Source organism: Danio aesculapii, chromosome 7 (genome assembly GCF_903798145.1).
Source record: "Danio aesculapii chromosome 7, fDanAes4.1, whole genome shotgun sequence".
Taxonomy (NCBI): Eukaryota; Metazoa; Chordata; class Actinopteri; order Cypriniformes; family Danionidae; genus Danio; species Danio aesculapii.
The window spans coordinates 4,422,983-4,443,105 of NC_079441.1; the positions used below are offsets into that span (position 1 = coordinate 4,422,983).

Here is a 20,123-nt window from a genome sequence, read left to right on the forward strand (position 1 = left end):
CAATTATAAATCTCATAAAACCTTTGTGACACTTTGCCGATTCAGACTGTGGCAATGGACTCCTTTAAAGACTGAAATGTCTGATGTCTTATGTCTTATTATGGCATTTCAATGAACTTCAGAAATGGGAAATTGTATACTTCAGAATCTTATAACACATGCATGCATCATTGACAAACAGGGTCTTTTTCATTACTAAAATAATATTCTATCTACTTAATTGCATATGAATGCCTGTCCCCTTCACTGTAGACACACTGTTTGTTATGGGTGTAGTGAGAAGACAAATGGCATAAATATGCAATAGTATACTTGTGAGTGTTCTACGCATTCTGCCTTCTCCAGAGTTTCCCTGAACAGCCTGTGCCATCTGCAGAGTCCCCCGAACGGCCAGTGCCGTCTCTAGACTTTCCAGAATGACTAGTGCCATCTCCAGAGTTCCCAGAATGTCCAGTGTCATCTCCAAAGTAAACCAAACAGCCAGTGCAGTCTCCAGAATACCCCAAACGGCTAGTGCCATCTCCAGAGTAACCTGAACTGCAAGTGCCATCTCCAGAGTTTCCCCTGAACAGCCGTAGCCAACTTCTGAGTTCCCCTCACTGCCGGAGCCATCTTCTGAGTTCCTCTCACAGCCAGAGCTGTATTCTGAGTTCCCCAAACGGCCGGAGTCATCTCCAGAGTTTCCCCCGAACAGCCGGAGTCATCTCCAGAGTTTACCCCGAACAGCCGGAGCCGTCTCCAGAGTTTCCCTGAACATCAGGAGCCATTTCCAGAGTTTCCCAATGGCCGGAGCCATCTTCTGAGTTCCTCTCACGTGATCGCAAACTGAAGGGCTGGGGGGGCATTGTGTTGAGCGATCACAAACTAAACTGAAGAGTGGGGAGGGGTGGATAGAGCGATCACAAACTGAAGACCAGGGGTGGGGCGGGGGGTGCGATGAGGCTTCTAATCACACGGGGCTACGCCACTGGCCATTGGGCTTCGCCAGTCAGCGTTGGTGTGTTTTGTGTTTTCCACATGTCACCTCTTCTTTGGTTAATGTCTGAGCTTGTTGGCCCTATACAGCATGAAGTGGGCAATCTTACAGGTTATTCAGCAATCAATCAGAGCACTAGTGTGACATAGTAAAATGATGTAGCAAGTACACAATTCAAGTCAAGAAGGAACACCAAGAGGCTGTAATTTCACTACGTTTCTCAAATATTTGCAAATGATATGAATTATTAAAATAACAGATATATTTGCAGGAATGAATCCCTCCATGATGTGTGACAACTACTGTGATAATGTATTAAATGTTGCTTTGTTTACACTCTGTCTGTGCTAATCAAAAGTTCGAGTTTCCCTTTGCGAAATGAGAAAACTGATACTGCCTCAGAGCCAGACACAATCTCTTAGACAAAAGCAGAATGTGGCTGTCGTTTCAGACAAGTTTTGTCCAGTTGATGTGTTCATACACATCCTTTTGGTCCAGACGCAATCCAATGCAAGGCTAGAACAGAGTTGGGTTTCATTGGTGCTAGTTGTTTAGCGTCTGCTTGGTGTGTCCTGGCCCCAAGGCACACCCTCACTTAGATGCACTGTGCATGAGGGGGTTATGCTTGCACAGATTTTCATTTAACAAAGGGGGCAAAATCTCTGCTCAGGGGGTGGTGTTCATGCAAATTTAAGCACTCCTGTTACATCACATGTCTATTGGCAAAGGAGATATTTTACAGCTCTAAAAGTTGAATCATTTAGTTATAATTAGGATGAAATGAGTAATGGTTGAAGGTCAGGACCATGACAACCTGATCATCAGGCACAGAAACTGGCTCTTGAGACATGGAATGTCACCTCACTGGGAGGGAAGGAGTCTGAGCTTGTGCAGAAGGATGGTACTGACTTTGAGATAGTCGGGCTCACCTTCATGCACAGCTTGGGCTCTGGAGTCTAGAGACTCTGGAGTCTAGAGTCGGCAAGCTTGTGTGGGCTTGCTTATAGCTCACCAACTCCGCCGCTTTCAACACATTTTTTGAAGTTTCACCAGTGAACGAGAGGGTCACCTACCTGTACCTTCGGGTACCTTCTAACCAATTTGGTGCCCTAGGCAAGATTTCAGGTGGTGCCCCTTCATATTGCAGTAAGAGGGAGAGCCCACTTGTCCTGCGGGGACGTTTGCAGCTGGATACGTGATGTACAGGTGGGAGAAGTGGCGCGTCCTGTGCCTGGCTGCTCTGTCTCTGGAGAATATTGAAGATATTTACTTATCCGGAACTTTGATAACAGGGTTTCTGCTGATGGGCTTATGCAGGGCCCTGGGGTATCGACGATTGACGAAAGCGGTCAGTGCTGCTCAAAACCCCACCAGGCTGACCGGCTTGATTGAAACGCTGATGGGCTTGCTAATAATCAGACTGCAATATTAGATCACGAATTGGAAAACATCGGGCTGAAATTAGCAGCTTTGCAACAAGATTTGGCCAGATCTGGAGACGAGTGACGGACATTAAATAGATCTGTGAAATCGGCAGATATTGACCTATAGTTGAAGTATCTTTCTACTCTTTCGGCTTCCCTGCGTTTTCTTTTCTCCTGCCAGATGTCCTCGGCTGGAGAAAAACAACTTCTCCCGGATAGCACGATAAGGAGACGCTCTGAAATTCCTGCTCCCTGTCAAGGACACCTGTTGGACTCTACAGGCTTACACACACACACATACACACAGCTACAGATAGACAATCAGTACCTATCACCTCATCCACACGCCTTCGTGTGCTTTCACCCACTGGAGGGGGTAGGCGGGTCTGCAACCAACGCCCCATGGCTGCAGGACCAGATGGCTGCCCTCATCGGACTATATCCACACCCCCTGTTCCCATCCCCTGTGGCAATGTTGTGTCTTGTCTGTGTGTTTTTGTGCTAGATTGCTGGGGCTTTTTTTCGCCCTGGTCTCACATTGCAAACAAACAGCTAGACTTGGAAAATAAAGAGCATTTTGATCGATTATTACAAGCTGGGAAAATGTTAGATAGCCATGCCATTGCAATTAATGTTATAACACCTGCTGAATAGATCTAATATTTACACATTTTCCTGAGTAAGGAATGGTGGGGGAGTTAAATTACTATTACTATTTTCCATAACATCTATGCCCTTCCATAATAGTAGCTGACTTTAAAACAGAGAGAGCTAACTATTTATTGATTAGCAAACCATGTTATGCTATGTCAACACTGGAATGTAAAAATAGGGGACAGCAGTTAGCTTCAAATGATAGCATACATAGCAAACATTAGAAAATATTGACAATAAAATAAAAGGTTTAGCCTATTAAAATCAATGGCCTGAACTGAAATTAAATCAAGTTATAATATTTTTACTGTATATAAATATTGATTAAAGTTAGTATAGTTATTTAGTAAAGAGCGGCTAGTGAATCTCTCATTTTGTTTGGTTTGATAACAGAGGTGTTAATGTAAGAATGCACAGATCTATAGGCTAATGAAAGCATTTGATGAACCGTTTATGCTTATTTAAGAGAAAATTAGTTGTGTTTAAAATAAAACACGCAGGACGGACATGTTTAAGTTATTAAGTGTATTTTTCTGTTCAACAACACGCCAAAGCCTACAGAAGCTTATCTGGGAACAGTTTGATCATATGGACCACGTCCGTCAGTCAACATGCATTCACTGATTCAGAGTTTACGACGATCAACACACAGCTTTAATGGAAACAATGTGAATGCAGATGTTCATTTCGACGTGTAAGTCAAAATAAAGCTAAAGCACAATTCTCTTGAACAGCTCTTGCAGTCATATCACATTTGATCAGATCACTCAGATCGGCTCTGAGAACAGCTTTTCATAGAAATATGGGGGAAACATGGGAAAATACTTCAACGAGATGATAGCAGGCAAAAACTGGAGGGTTGACAGGCATGTGTCATGCTAATGTTTAATGGCGATATCAATCATAGATGGGATACAGCAAAATAATCATCTTTATCGTAACATTACCTCTATCTTTGTTGCATTTTTCCTCCTCTTCTTTACTTTTTTGCCTCCCCTGCACACCAGACAGTTTGGGATGTTTTGACATGTTGAGCTTGATGCCCATTAAAAAATGAACACCGTGTAGCAGGTAAAGTCTAATTATTCCGAAGAGGGGGCGTCGTTGGCGAGTAGGCTATATTATCATTATTAAAGCTCTGACTGGGGACTTTATTGTTCTTCTGGGGGACTTCAACACTCACATGGGTAATGACCTTGATACCTGGTGATACGTGGAGAGGCATTATTGGGAGGAACAGTGTGCTTGATCTATATCCAACCGGTTGTTCAGTTGTTGGACTTTTTTATAACATTGGCATTAATGTTGAAGATCGATAAGTGAAGGGGGGTAGTGGGGGGGGATTCAATGGCACAATTGTTAAGTAGAGAGTCGGGTTGGGGAGAGTGGTGGTGGATGATCAGTAAGTAAAGGGTGAGGGGCGTAAGGGCTGGCCAGTTTTATCAACAAATGAACTAATATTAACAAAACACTAACAAGATGCGTAATTTCTAGCAATGGATGAACTTGTTCTCACTTGTTGTTTCTCTCTCTTCTCAGCTTTACCCACACCTACAGTGACGGTGACACCAGACAGCGCTGTATACACTGGAGAGACAGTCAATCTGAAGTGTGTGATTGAGTCTGGTCACAGAGACTGGACATATGAGTGGTATACAGACAGCAGAAACAGTGTGTTACAGTCGTCTGATGGTCAGACTGTAAACACCGACACTATCACTATGAATGAAGCTGATTGGTCTGATGAGGGTCAGTACTGGTGTAGAGGACTCATAGCTGGAAGATCAGTCTCAACACCATCAAGCTCTGCAGCTTTTCTCTCAGTAAAGGGTGAGCTGAATATCATTTCCCCTCTAAACCTACTCAACATTAACAATGAAAGACTGATTTTGTTCAAAATTAAAGGGCACCTAGTTTACCCATTTTTAAGATTTAATATTAATATTATGGTTCTTCTGAGTGTGCCAGTTTAGGTTCAGCTCAAAACACAATTGAGATTGTTTTATTGTAATGTGTTAAAGTGTCATGTTGGGGGTGTGTACACAGGTCGTTGTTTCAGGCATGTGTTGCTTCACATGAAAATTAGTTTTGACCTCCCGCCCAACTTAACAAGGGGGCGGAGCCAAGAGCTATCCCGCATTGTGTTTGGCAACAGACAGACCAACACAATCTCACGGCAATTCAAAACATTTTGATTTAGTGGCTAATTCGTATGAATTCGTATGATTTAGTACGATTTGCTCATCCCCCATTGACGGTTGGGTTTAGGGGTGGGGTTAGGTGCCACGCCTCCTTTTTAAAATCTAACAATTTCATACAAATGAACTCGTAAGAATTCGTACGAATTAGCCACTAAACTGACAAAACGTAAAATACTTAAGTTTTCTCATGAGATCCGGCTGGACAGACAGAGAGAAGCAACATGAATGAGAGGACCAGGATTCAGCCGTACATGTACAAGAGCTCTCTAAAGTGTCAAAACAGGACAATTACAGCACAAATACTTGTGATTTCCGGACACAGTGAATACATGCTGTGATGATGATGCTGAGCTGTGGTGATAAATCATCATAAATTATCACATAATCCTATTAAAACATTGACTGCTGCATTTTATAACTGAATGTTTAAACATTAATATCAAATGATTAGCAGTGTAATAATATATACACAGAGAAGCCTAAAAGGTGCCATTATCCGTACAGCACATTCCTGAGTAAAGTGAATTTAGCTGGTGTTTGTCTGAGAACTTAAGGGAGTCAGATCCTCTTTAAAAACAGCAGAACAGAAACTATTGACAACACACAAGACAAATGGGACAAAGCATTATGACATATGAAATAACAGTATTTTTGTTCATTTAAAGCTTTTGTCTTCCTTCTCAGATGTACCCACACCTACAGTGACTGTAACACCAGACAGTGCTGTATTCACAGGAGAGACAGTCAATCTGAAGTGTGTGATTGAGTCTGATCACAGAGACTGGACATATGAGTGGTATCAATGGAACCAGATGAACAGTTACAGTGTGCTACAGTTGTCTGATCATCACACAGTAAACAGAGACACTCTAACTGTCACTGGAGCTACATGGTCTGATGGTGGTTGGTACACATGTAAAGGACACATCAGATCAGTCTCAACACAATTAGGCTCTGAAGTTTCTCTCTCAGTGAATGGTGAGTACCTCAGCAAATGCTGTGATATAATGCGCTCAAAAAGAATTTAATATACAAATCTGCTTTACATTAAACATTACATTATGTTTGGGATATTTGCAACCCTACTATAAGCGTATTTAAATAATCATATTTATTGTTTATGTTGCCAGCTAACAAAATAAATCTATTGACACAGAGTCAGGTTTCAGACTTACTCAAATAAATTTTTGTATTTTATTCAATCTTTTATTTGGATTTTCTTGGTTGTGATCTTAAGCAATTTTTGACCTTTTTTTTTAAAATCAAAGGTTCAACAACTAACAGGTGATAATTTAATATCACTCAACTAACATCCAAGATAATACTCAAATTCACCACACGGGGTCACTATAATTTCTTACACTCCGAACAGAGGTTCACAAGCAAATCCAGAACAAAACTCAAATAAAGTGGCAATTCCTCCGAATATAAAACTATCTAGAGTGTTAGGGCACACTTTTAGGGTGAAACCATAGTCTCTAGGATCACACAAACATGGTAGTGGCCCCCTACACATAAACACGGAATGACTGTCAGCATTTTCGTCATAGGAGTTAAACAATGCAACACGGAAATCAATTGTAAATGTACAAACAGCATTATGCATGCGATTCAAATACGTTATGCACTTAGACATTACATTTACACCAAATTCTGTTTTACTGAAAATCCGTCACACTCTTTACATGCACTGTCACAAAATCTCTGTTCATTCCAATCCCTAATCATAAAATATACGTCTTAGATACACAGGATCAAATAAACACATCGTATTAAGTGAATATCATCATACATACTCACGTAACTAATGGATTTAACCTTGGATGATACACTATTGCCTTCTTCTCTCGTGCACTGCTCAAACAGCATATCTCTGTATCACACTCTTAGCGCGTCGTCACTAACAGCCGCTCCCTTAAAGGGGAAGTACGTATTTTTGTGCCCCACTCTCTAATACCACCCGGTTACATTTATTTTGCTCTTAATGTTAATATTTTAAATGTTGTCTATAATGAAACAAACGGACATGCAAAATAGATATAAAAAATGCATTTTCCACCTTTTTTTCCATTACCAGTGGAGCGTGAACAAATTAAAAAAAATTTTATGGTGTTTTAACATTTATAGAAGATTTGAATCCATAATGATAATAGAATTACAACAACGAAATACAAACAGTATGTTTATAACCAGTTTTATATGAGAAGTGTAACAGGAAATGAGAGTGCCAGTGTTAAAGGTCAAGTGTTGTGAAAATGGCCTAATATTCAGCTGCTATTTATTTCTGTTAGAGAGAAGAATCTCCTTCTGGAAACCGGTGATCAAGTGCTTTGTTTAAGAACAACAATAATGGTCAACAGTTAATACCAACACCATCCCATTAACAACCTCTGTTTACCAGATGATATTATGACCATGTTGGTTAGTTTTACAGATGATTGATAGGTGATGTTTTATTCAATTCAATTCACCTTTATTTGTATAGCGCTTATACAATGTAGATTGTGTCAAAGCAGCTTCACATAGAAGGTCACAGTAAATAGGAACAGTGTAGTTCAGTTTGTAGTGTTTAAGTTCAGTTCAGTTTAGCTCAGTTCAGTGTGGTTTAATAATCACTACTGAGAGTCCAAATATTGAAGAGCAAATCCAACGATGCGCAGCTCTACAGATCCCGAACCATGCAAGCCAGTGGCGACAGCGGAGAGGAAAAAACTTCACTAATGGCGGAAGTGAAGAAAAAAAACCTTGAGAGAAACCAGACTCAGTTGGGCACGATCATTTTAATTTCTCCGCTGGCCAAACGTCTTGTGCAGAGCTGCAGTCTCAGTGGTGGAGGCTGGAAGCTGGCCTCAGCGAAGACTTGTCTGTCTCTGGAGCGTCACAGGAATCAGTCTCATGTTCTCCACTCCTCCATGACCACCACAGTAGCTGCTCAGGATTCGGCCTGGTCCAGGATATGGAAACCTTGGGATCATCTCGTCGTTAGTCTTGGATCGAATCAGTGACTCTGCATAGTCTGAGGGCCTCGGGAAGAGTATCCCCAGGTGGAAATGGAGAATAAAGAAAATAATTAGCGTAGCTGATGTTCATAGTGTATATCAACAAGATGCAGAACCTGTGTGGAAGCCCGCTAAGTGGTGCACTAAGTGTATGCTTTACTGAACAGATAGATCTTTAATCTAGTTTTGAATTGGGAGAGTGTGTCTGAGCCTCGGACGTTATCAGGAAGGCTATTCCAGAGTTTAGGAGCTATAAATGAGAAGGCTCGACCTCCTTTACTCGACTTTGCTATTCTAGGTACTACCAGAAGCCCTAAGTTTTGAGACCTTAAAGAGCGAGTTGGATTGTAGCGAGACAGAAGATTGGTTAGATAAACAGGAGCTAGATTATTTAAAGCTTTATATGTAAGAAGCAAAATTTTTAATTCAATACGAAACTTAACAGGCAGCCAGTGTAAGGAGGATAAAATTGGGGTGATGTGATCGAATTTTCTAGACCTGGTAAGAACTCTGGCAGCTGCATTTTGTACTAATTGAAGTTTGTTAATAGAGGATGCTGGGCAGCCAGCAAACAGAGCATTACAGTAGTCCAGCCTAGAAGTCATAAAAGCATGGACTAGCTTTTCTGCATCTGAGATGGATAGCATACTTCGTAACTTAGCGATATTTCTCAGATGAAAGAAAGCAGTTTTTGTGACGTGTTTTATGAGCAAATTTCAGGAGGAGCATGCGCAGATGCTTCAGCAATTCAAATACATCATTGACAATCATTCTATTATCCAATCAGCATTAGATCAAACCCCTATAAATACCAAAAGTTGACTTTAGCACCATCCCGACACCTCACCTCTTAATCATTATCTACCCGAGGGGAGCATTCTGGGGCCGGGCTAGACACTTCGCTCAAACACCAACTTCTCTGTCTTTCCCGATAAGGGGAATAACCAACCCAGGCTCATTCTGAGAACGTAGTCCCGGGTACGGTTCTGGAGACCGCGAAATACGTCCCGGGAGGTACATATTTTTGTAGTTTTTGTTTTCGCGAATTCGCGAGAGGCCGCTGTGCGCGCTTTTTCCTGCGCCGTTCTCGCGTAAACCCGCTAGAGGCCGCTGTCGAACGACCTTCCGCCTGTCTGCCTGGATGACAGAATGATTGACCGTGCGACCGGCCAATCGGATGACCCACCCTCCTCCGTCCCTAAACCCAACCAACGACGATTCACAAAAGCCGTCAAGAAAAAGAAAAGCCCTCGTCTGATTTTTACCACGTTTTCGGATTTTGACCACATTCTCACCCTGTGACGAACTTGTTTACTTCATTTTTTGGATTTTGTTTTTGTTTTCTTACCTGATTTCTGGAACCGCTCTTCCCCGGACTCGAACCCGGTCGTCGTCGTGGTCAGCCCCTCTCTGCGCCTCGAGTCCGACAGAGTACATGAAGAGCTAACCGGACAAACTGGTTGCAGCGGGAAAGCCCTCCACACGGAGGCGAGCGGCCGGCAATCGCTGAAGGGAACGGCGTCACACCACCCCGCAGCGTTCGCTTAAAAAAATGAAATACAGCCGTATGTACCCCCGGCTATGTATTTCGCTGTCTCCAGAAACGTCCCCGGGACTACGTTCTCAAAATGAGCCTTGGGTTGGGAATAACACGAGTGTGGGTGTCTTCCCCGAGCTCAGAGCCTTCTCCCAGGACAACAAGCCAAATACGATTTATTCTTAAAACATCTGTAAGTGTGAACTCAATAGTGATAGTGATGTCAGAGAGAATGAAGTGACTTACAAAGGCTGCTGTTAAATGAGTTGCTGAGGTCACAGATTGCACACTATTGTGAGGAACAACTATTGGAGTCACTTTGTTTTTTTGTCATTCTTCTTAGATATTCCCACACCTACAGTTACTTTGACACCAGACAGTCCTGTATTCACTGGAGAAACAGTCAATCTAAAGTGTGTGATTGCACCTAAAAATTGGAACTGGAGGTATGTGTGGTATAAAGGCAGCATAAAAAATGTGTTACAGCTGGCTCATCATGACACTGTGGACAGAGACACTCTTACTATCAGTGAAGCTGTTGGGTATGATCAGGGTCATTACTGGTGTAAAGGAATCATAGATGGAAGATCAATCTCAACACAATCAAGCTCTGCAGTTTCTCTCTCATTGAAGGGTGAGTTGAATATCATTGTCCACCTAAACTCTTGTACACCCTTAAGGCTGGTTTATATAGTGCATTTGGAAAGTATTCATATCGCTTCACTTTTCCCACATTGTTTATGTTACAGCCTTATTCCAAAATGAATTTAAATTCATTTATTTCCTCAACATTCTACAAACAATACCCCATAATGACAATGTGAAAAAAGAGTTTTTGAAATTGTTGCAAATTAATTTAAAATAAAAACCCTGTAAAATCACATGTACGTTAGTATTCACAGCCTTTGCTCAATACTTTGTGGATGCACCGTTGGCAGCAATTACAGCCTCAAGTCTTTTTGAATATGATGCCACAAGCTTGGCACACCTGTCTTTGGAAATTTTTGCCCATTCCTCTTTGCAGTACCTCTCAAGCTCTATCAGGTTGGATGGGAAGCAATGGTGTACAGACATTTTCAGATCTCTGCAGAGATGTTCAATAGGATTTAGGTCTGGGCTCTGGCTGGGCCACTCAAGGACATTCACCAAGTTTTTGAAGCCACTCCATTGATATTTTAGCGGTGTGCTTTGGGTCATTGTCCTGCTGGAAGATGAACCATTGCCCCAGTCTGAGGTCAAGAGCTCCTGAAGCAGGTTTTCAGGTCTCTGTACATTGCTGCATTCATCTTTCCCTCTATCCTGACTAGTCTTCCAGTCCTGCTGCTGAAAAACATCCCCACAGCATGATGCTGCCACAACCATGCTTTACTGTAGGGACGGTATTAACCTGGTGATGAGCGACGCCTGGTTTTCTCCAAATATAATGCCTGGCATTCACTTCAAAGAGTTAAATTTTAGTCTCATCAGCTCAGATAGTTTTGTTTCTTATGGTCTGAGAGTCCTTCAGATGCCTTTTGGCAAATTCCAGGCTAAGGATTGGCTTCCGTCTTACCAGTCTACCATACAGGCCTGATTAGGGGATTGCTGCACAGATGGTTGTCCTTCTGTAAGGTTCTCCTCTCTCCACAGAAGAACACTGGAGCTCAGACAGAATGACCATCGGGTTATTGATCACCTCCCTAAGGCCCTTCTCCCCGATCACTCAGATTAGATGGCCGGCCAGCTCTAGGAAGAGTCCTGGTGGTTCCAAACATCTTCCATTTACAGATGATGGAAACCACTGTGCTCATTGGAACATTCAGAGCAGCAGACATTTTTCTGTAACCTTCCCCAGCCTTGTGCCTCGAGAAAATCCTGTCTCGGAGGTCTACACTCAATTGCTTTGTCTTCATGCTTGGTTTGTGTTTTGACATGCACTGTCAACCCTGGGACTTTATATAGACAGGTGTATAGTTTTTCAAATCATGTCTAATCGTCTAAATTTACCACAGGTGAACTCCAATTAAGCTGCTGAAACATCTCAAGAATGATCAGTAGAAACAGAATTTACCTGAATCAATTTAGAGCTTCACAGCAAAGGCTGTGATTACTGATGTACATGTGATTTTTCAGGTTTTTTATTTTTAATAAATTTGCAACAATTTCAAAACTCTTTTTTTCCACATTATGTGGTATTGTGTGTAGAATTTTGAGGAAATAAATGAACTTAATCTACTTTGCAATAAGGCTGTAACATAAAAAAAGGTGGAAAAAGTGAAGCGCTATGCATACTTTCCAGATGCACTGACCTTGAGTCAGGATTCAACAACAGCTACTTCATTTTTTCCAAGAAGAGTGAGGAGCTGAGGCCCATACTTAAATTTAATTAAACCGCGCCAAAACATACTTACTTAAATCAATCAGTAAATATGCTGAAGTTCAAGATGTTGACTATCAGCACGATCATGTCACATAATCAATCCAAGGACTCGATTACCTTGACTACTGGCTCATCCTAGCCCAGTAACAAGATTTAGCATTTCAACATCAAGATTCTGTTCTCGCTTACATAAAGAACACATTGGGTTGTGGTTAAACCTAAAGAAAAGTGTGCTTGTTTCAGCATAGATGACCACTTTTGTAGGTGTATCATGGGTCTCTACATTGATGCATGTCTGTCACCTCCACAAATCACAGTGATTTAGTCAGCCACAAAGGGAGTCAAGCTAGGCCATTGTGAAACAGTTTCGGAAATTACTGGGCATTCTTACAGCAGCCTCAAACATAATACAATTGGACCTTCTGTATATGAGGCCACTCCAGTGGTGGCTCAAATCCAGGGGGTTTTCTCTGAGGGGAAATTGATTCCTCATTATCTAGGTCATACGACATTGCCTACGAACTTTGTCGATATGGAAGAAACCCTGGTTTTGGTCTTAGGGCCATGTGTTGGGAGCGATCTGTCAGTGCACAGTGGTGGATGCCACCTGGAAAGACTGGGGAGCAACCCTGGGGGCCTTTCCACATCAAGACAGTGAAGGGACCATCATCTTCATTGCTTGGAGATTTTACAGGTGTTTCAGGCTCTGAAACGCTTTCTCCCTCAGCTGAGAGGATACCCTGTGTTAGTGAAGACCAACACCACAGTGGTGGTCTCTCACATCAACCATCAGAGGGGTCTGAAGTTGCACCAAATGGCAGAGATTCGGTAACGCAGACATCAATCTATTCACCTGTCATGAAAAAAACATTACCCATTGTGGTCCTCCCTAACACATTTCTGGAGGACGTGTGTTGAGAAGGGCTCAACCTACTGTTAGTGGCTCCTTATTGGCCCACACGACTGTGGTTATCAGACCTAGTGTTTCTCCTTGACAGTCTCCCATGGGAGATTACTGTGCGGAGAGACCTCCTGTCCCAGGCGATGTATGTAGTGTCAATGTCAACATACTATTTGGATAGTCTCGGATAGACCCTCTGGTGGTCAGATTCCTTTGTGGATCTTTGAGATTGAGTCCAAGGTTTTGCAGCAGTGTTCCTGAATCTGTCAATAGTGCTTGAGGGCCTATCTGCAGCCCCTTTTGAATCCACTGAGGATGCATCAGATAAGTTCCTGACCCTTTCAATGTTTTTTATTGACCATTTCCTCCCTCAAAAGAGTAGGAGACCCACAGGCATTGTCTGTGGCTCTCTCTTGTCTAGAAGTCTAACCCGGCATGGTGAGAACCGCCTTGTACCCCAGACCGTCATGTCTGTGACTTAAGCTACAAGAGCCTGTATGGAAAAATAATTTACTGACAGATTCACCCTCACTTTAAATGTCATAAATGAACAATACATCACTTCAGTTTTTAGGGTGATGTTACATCAGGATCAGCAAATCTTAAAGGGATTTTAATACTACAGAATACAAAATAACATGACATTTTATGAAACATTTACAAAGATGTAATTATTTTCACTAAAAAACTTTGTTCTGTCTTTCTCCTCAGCTTTACCCAAATCTACAATGACCGTGACACCAGACAGTGCTGTATTCACTGGAGAGTCAGTCAATCTGAAGTGTGTGATAACACCTTATTACAGTAACTGGATATATGAGTGGTATAAAGACCGCACAGACAGTGTGTTACAGTTGTCTCATCATCACACCGTAAACAGAGACACTCTCACTATCAGTAGAGCCGCTGACTCTGATCAGGGTTTGTACTGGTGTAAAGGACTCATCAGATCAGTCTCAACACAATTAAACTCTGCTGTTTCTCTCTCAGTGAAGGGTAAGTACCTCATCAAGTTATCCTTTCTCATCTAACAATTATCTTCATAAAATGTCAAAATGCTCGTTATATTACACTATCACAATATACTTAGAATTTTTGCAAATCTACCGTAAGCCATTTTAAAAGTCTAGTTGACTCATAAATAAAATAAATACTTAAATATTTTAATGGTGTTTAAATCAGTTTAGTGTTCATTTAATATTAACATATATGGCCCCCAATACTTGTATTAGGCTTTTCTTTCCTAATTGTGTTATGAAGCGGACAGGAGACAGAGGTAAGGAAACGTTAGGGTGTTTATTAAATGACAACAAGGAGCACATGAAGGATAGCCAGGAGGATCAGGAATGATGTTGGGGTCTTTTCCTCCGTGGCTGGGTAACAGGAATACACGAGGATGGACAGCACACACCAGATACAGCTGACAGAGGATGACACAGACTTGGAAGGACTGGAAGACAGGACGATTCGGGAGGACCAGGAAGACTAGGAGGAATACAAAGAGAACAGGTAAGTAAATCGTTTGTTTTAGCTGAGGATGACTACGCTGAGTGGTCGCTCAGTTGTCCGCTTTCGTCGAGACGAGCCCGGACAATGAGCGACTGGAGTGCTGTGCTTTTATCTGGTGCTCGTGAATGTGATGCAGCTGTGTGCTCATTAGAAGTCAGGTGATGGTGATCTTCGTGAGTGGGGGTCGTGAGAGCCTGACCAATCCATGACAGTACCCCCCTCCCCAGGGCCCGCTCCTGAGGGCCGACACCTCCGACGCCGTGGTGGTCTCCCTCTGCCTCTAGGCGCTGGGAACTCAGGGTGGCTCTCATGAAACTCCACCATGAGACTAGGATCGAGAATATCAGCTCTGGGAACCCATGTCCTTTCTTCGGGGCCGTACCCTTCCCAGTCCACCAGGTACTCCAACTGGCCACCACGACGTCGGGAACGCAAGATCTCCTTCACTGCGTAGACGGCTCCTTCTTCTAGGAGCAGTGGAGGAGGGGGTTCCTCTTCGTGGTCAGGCTCTGTGGAGGGAAGAACAGGATCGTGATAGGGTTTCAGGAGTGATACGTGGAATGTAGGGTGAATACGGTAGTGAGAGGGTAATTGTAGTTTGTAGGTGACGGGGTTAACCTGTTCCACGATGGTGAAGGGACCAACAAATCGGGGACTTAACTTGCGAGAGGGCAGTCGCATGCGTATGTCCCGGGTGGATAGCCACACCTTTTGTCCGGGTGTGTATCTGGGTTCTTCAGACCTTCTCCTATCGGCGGTTACCTTGCTTCGACGGACTGCCCTCTGCAGATGTTGATGAGCCTCGTCCCAGACTCTCTCGCTCTCCCGGAACCAGTGATCCACTGCGGGGACATCAGATGGTTCGCCATCCCAGGGAAAGAGCGGTGGTTGGAAGCCCAGGACGCACTGGAATGGCGTGAGTCCGGTGGAGGGTTGCCGCAGTGAATTTTGGGCATATTCTGCCCAGCCCAAATACTGGCTCCAGGAGTTCTGGTGACCACTGCAGAAGGTCCTCAGGAACCGTCCCACCTCCTGAATCTTCCTCTCTGTCTGCCCGTTGGTTTGGGGATGATATCCAGAAGAGAGGCTGACGGCCACACCTAGGAGCTTGAAGAAGGCTTTCCATAGACGTGAGATGAACTGTGGACCTCTGTCCGACACAATATCTTCTGGAATACCAAATGACCTGAAGACTTGATTAAGATATTGTCGGCAGTTTCAAAGGCTGTGGGAAGACCTTTCAGAGGGATTAGTTTGACAAACTTTGAGAATCTATCTACTATGACTAGAATACAGGTATTACCTTCTGACGAAGGGAGGTCAGTGATAAAGTCCACTCCTAGGTGTGACCAGGGACGGTTCGGAATCGGCAAGGGATGGAGCTTTCCAGCGGGTAGATGACGTGGGCTCTTGGATTGGGCACAGTCCTTACAGCCCTGAACATATTGCCTCACATCCCTTGCCATGTTTGGCCACCAGAATCGTTGGGATACTAGCGAGAGAGTATTGTTGATCCCTGGATGTCCAGTGCCTAGCGAGGTATGTAAGGAGTGGATCAGATCTACCCGGTGTTCAGGTGGTATGAACTGCCGATGAGGAGGGCATCCCGGCGGAGCAGGGGCTTCCGGAGTGGCAACGACTGGAGGAGCGTTCCAGGTGATCGGACAAATGGAGATGTGTTCGGGAAGAATCTTCGTTGGGAGTTCTTCATGATCGTGATGCTCGTGTAAACGAGAGAGAGCGTCTGCTCTTAGATTCTTGGGTCCTGGACGATAGGAAATGGAGAAATCAAAACGTGAGAAGAAAAGTGACCATCTGGCTTGACGTGGACATAGTCTCTTGGCCTCTTTGATGTATTGGAGGTTTTTGTGATCTGTGATCACCTGGAACGGATGTTTGGCTCCCTCCAACCAGTGACGCCACTCCTCCAAGGCTAGCTTGATTGCTAGAAGCTCCCTGTCTCCTATGCTGTAATTCTGCTCCGCCGGGCTCAACTTCCGAGAGAAATAGGCACAGGGATGCAGTCGGGGCGGTGTATCATGATGTTGAGATAATACTGCCCCGACGCCGGTGGTGGATGCGTCCACTTCCACCACGAAAGGAAGATTTGGGTCAGGATGAGTCAGGAGTGGGGCCCTTGTGAACTCCTTCTTAAGAAGGCGGAAGGCTGCGGCTGCTTCTTTGGTCCACTCCAGTCCTTTGGGTTTACCCTTGAGGAGATTAGTGAGAGGTGATGTAATCCTGCTGTAGTCCTTGATAAACCGTCTATAAAAGTTAGCAAACCCAAGAAACCTCTGGAGCTCCTTAATGGAAGTGGGTTCTGACCAGGATAGAACAGCCTCAATTTTCTTCCCATCCATACGTATACCGGTTTGGTCAATGATGTATCCCAAGAAATGAATCGACTTCTGGTGGAATGAGCATTTCTCCGCTTTGAGGTAGAGGTGATGTTCTCTCAATGTGTGTAGGACCTCCGCAACGTGTTGGCGATGTTCGGCCTCACTCCGGGAGTAAATGAGGATGTCATCTATGTACACTATTACACAGTGGTGAAGAAACTCCCGGAGGACTTCATGAATGAAGTTTTGGAATACGGAGGGGGCGTTGACCAGACCGTAAGGCATGACCTCATATTCATAGTGGCCAGTAGGGGTCACGAATGCTGTCTTCCATTGGTCCCCCTCACGTATTCTTATCAGATTATACGCGCTGCGGAGGTCCAATTTAGTGAAGACTTTAGCTTCTCGGAGCTGTTCCAAAGCGGCTGGTACCAGAGGAAGGGGATATCGGTATTTTACTGTACCGTTATTTAGGACCCTGTAGTCGATGCATGGACGCAGCCCTCCGTCCTTCTTGGCCACAAAGAAGAAGCTTGAGGCGGCTGGTGATTTTGAGTGACGTATGTACCCCTGACTCAGAGCCTCCCTTATGTAATCTTCCATTGCCTGATTCTCTGGAAGCGAGAGCGGGTAGATCCTACCTCTTGGCAACTGGGCATCTGGAACTAGGTCGATCGCGCAGTCCCATGGCCGATGCGGCGGTAGCTGGGAAGCTCTCTTGGGGCAGAAGACATCATGAAAGGAGCTGTACTCCTTAGGAATGTGGATAGACTGCTTCTCAGGAGGGCTCTCGACCGATGTTGCAAACAAAGAAATGGGGTTCCGACCTTGAAGAGGGAGATTTGGAAAACAGGCAGGTGTACATCCAGATCCCCATTTCTTTATCTCTCCTGTGCCCCAAGAGATGATGGGATCGTGCTTCACCAGCCACGGGCGCCCTAGAATGATGTCCATATTTGCACCCTCCAGAACCAGAAATTGAATCCTCTCTTGATGTAACAACCCCACTTGAAGAAGGATGTCTTCGCATTGTCGATGGATACGGGTCGAAGATCGAGTGCACTGGGTTATCGGTTGTATCTGGTATATATGCGAGGACGCCTCAGTACGGAGGTGGAGTTGACGACAGAGGGATTGGGAGATGAAGTTCCCTGCTGACCCGGAGTCGATGAGGGCTGTGACAAGGAGAGAAATAGAGGCAGTAGTTATTTGTACGGTGGTAGTAAGTGGTTTACATTGTTCAATATTCGTACTGAATACACTCACTGAAGTCCGAATGGGACGAAGGGGACACTCCATACGGGTGTGTCCACTGACACCGCAGTATAGACACAGACCCCGGGTCAGCCTCCTCTGTCGTTCCGCTGATGTCAGTCTTCCAGACTCTATTATCATGGGTTCTGGTTCTGGAGAGGCTGTTGACTCAGGCGATTGGAGGAGTGCAGACGAGGGGGTGATGGTGTCCTGTTGATAGGAACGGAGACGATCGGAACATCGGAGAGAATGTTGGATGAATCTCTCCAGACCCATTGTATCATCTAATGTGGCCAGTTGGATTCGGAGAGTGGGTTCCAAGCCGAGCCGGTACGTGGTCAACAACGATCTCTCATTCCATCCACTTGCAGCTGCTAGAGTGCGAAACCGGAGAGCATATTCCTGTGTAGATAGAGTACCTTGCTTTAGATGATACAGCTGCTCTCCAGCGGCTACTTCCCCATCAGAACGTCCAAACACCTCTTTGAAATACTCCGTGAAGGTAGTGATGGAATTCATGACCGGCCCGGCTTGGTTCCAGATCGTCTCAGCCCATTTAAGTGCAGGTCCAGAGAGTAGAGATACGATGTAGGCGATCTTCGACTTATCTGTGGGATATAGAGAAGGTTGCATTTCGAATATGAGGGAACATTGTAACAGAAAACCATTGCACTCCCCCGCTCCGCCTGAGTAGGGCGCTGGTCGGGCCATGGGACTGGAAGGAAGGGCCGAAGAAGAAACTGTGGAGGCGGAAGTGCTCGGTGCTGGTGGTGCGTTGGAAAGTGGAGCTGGTGGCTGTAGAATCCGCTTCAACTGGTCCACCAGCTCTTGAAGGTGATCGGGGGTGCTCATGTTGTCGTCGTTATGGGTCCGGGCTTCTGTTATGAAGCGGACAGGAGACAGAGGTAAGGAAACGTTAGGGTGTTTATTAAATGACAACAAGGAGCACATGAAGGATAGCCAGGAGGATCAGGAATGATGTTGGGGTCTTTTCCTCCGTGGCTGGGTAACAGGAATACACGAGGATGGACAGCACACACCAGATACAGCTGACAGAGGATGACACAGACTTGGAAGGACTGGAAGACAGGACGATTCGGGAGGACCAGGAAGACTAGGAGGAATACAAAGAGAACAGGTAAGTAAATCGTTTGTTTTAGCTGAGGATGACTACGCTGAGTGGTCGCTCAGTTGTCCGCTTTCGTCGAGACGAGCCCGGACAATGAGCGACTGGAGTGCTGTGCTTTTATCTGGTGCTCGTGAATGTGATGCAGCTGTGTGCTCATTAGAAGTCAGGTGATGGTGATCTTCGTGAGTGGGGGTCGTGAGAGCCTGACCAATCCATGACAAATTGAGCCACATGGGTTCTTTTAGGGAGACTGAAGCATCATGGGTTTCTGGGCTCTGTCTTCAGTGTTCTTCAGGGCCAAGGCCTCTCACCTCATATTATCTGATCTTCTTGCCACATGTGGCAACAGTCAGTATCAATAAGCATTATAATGACTACATATTTAACAAGACAGTATAAAGAAGTGAATCTGAACAGTTTATTAAATTAGCTGAAAATATGTATCTGTGGCCTAAATACAAATAATAAAAAAATAGTACAAGCTACTAAAGGTAGTGGCACATTTTAAAACATTCAAAAGAACATTGGAGAAATCTGTTGTAAAGCTACCCCATACTAGACCATTCGGTTGATGCATGTCTTAAAAGTGCATGGGTGGGTGTAGTTTAAAATTTTCACTGGCATTCGTTTTGGAAAGTAGTAGAATTCTGGTGTAGTTCTAGTTAAATTACAACTTATTTTGTTCAGTTTAGTATCAATGTCACTGTTAAAGTTCAGTGGAGTTCAGATTGGTGTAATGCAAATGTGACTGATGAAGGCAGATCCACTGAAGAGCAACTCACCCAGAAACAAGAGTTTAACCAGCTTTAATGAAGTGAGCAGAGCTGCTCTGGACATCAGT

At 44.2% G+C, this 20,123-nt stretch overlaps 1 protein-coding gene across 1 annotated transcript in view; it reads left to right on the forward strand.

Moving 5' to 3' along the window:
- Nucleotides 1–416: 416 nt before the first annotated feature.
- Nucleotides 417–20,123, forward strand: part of LOC130232609 (basement membrane-specific heparan sulfate proteoglycan core protein-like) — a 32,353-nt gene continuing 12,646 nt past the window's right edge. The window contains exons 1-3 of the mRNA XM_056462585.1: nucleotides 417–467; nucleotides 1,802–1,894; nucleotides 1,984–2,122. Coding sequence (XP_056318560.1) covers nucleotides 417–467; nucleotides 1,802–1,894; nucleotides 1,984–2,122 — 283 coding nt within the window. The remainder of the gene's footprint in view (nucleotides 468–1,801; nucleotides 1,895–1,983; nucleotides 2,123–20,123) is intronic.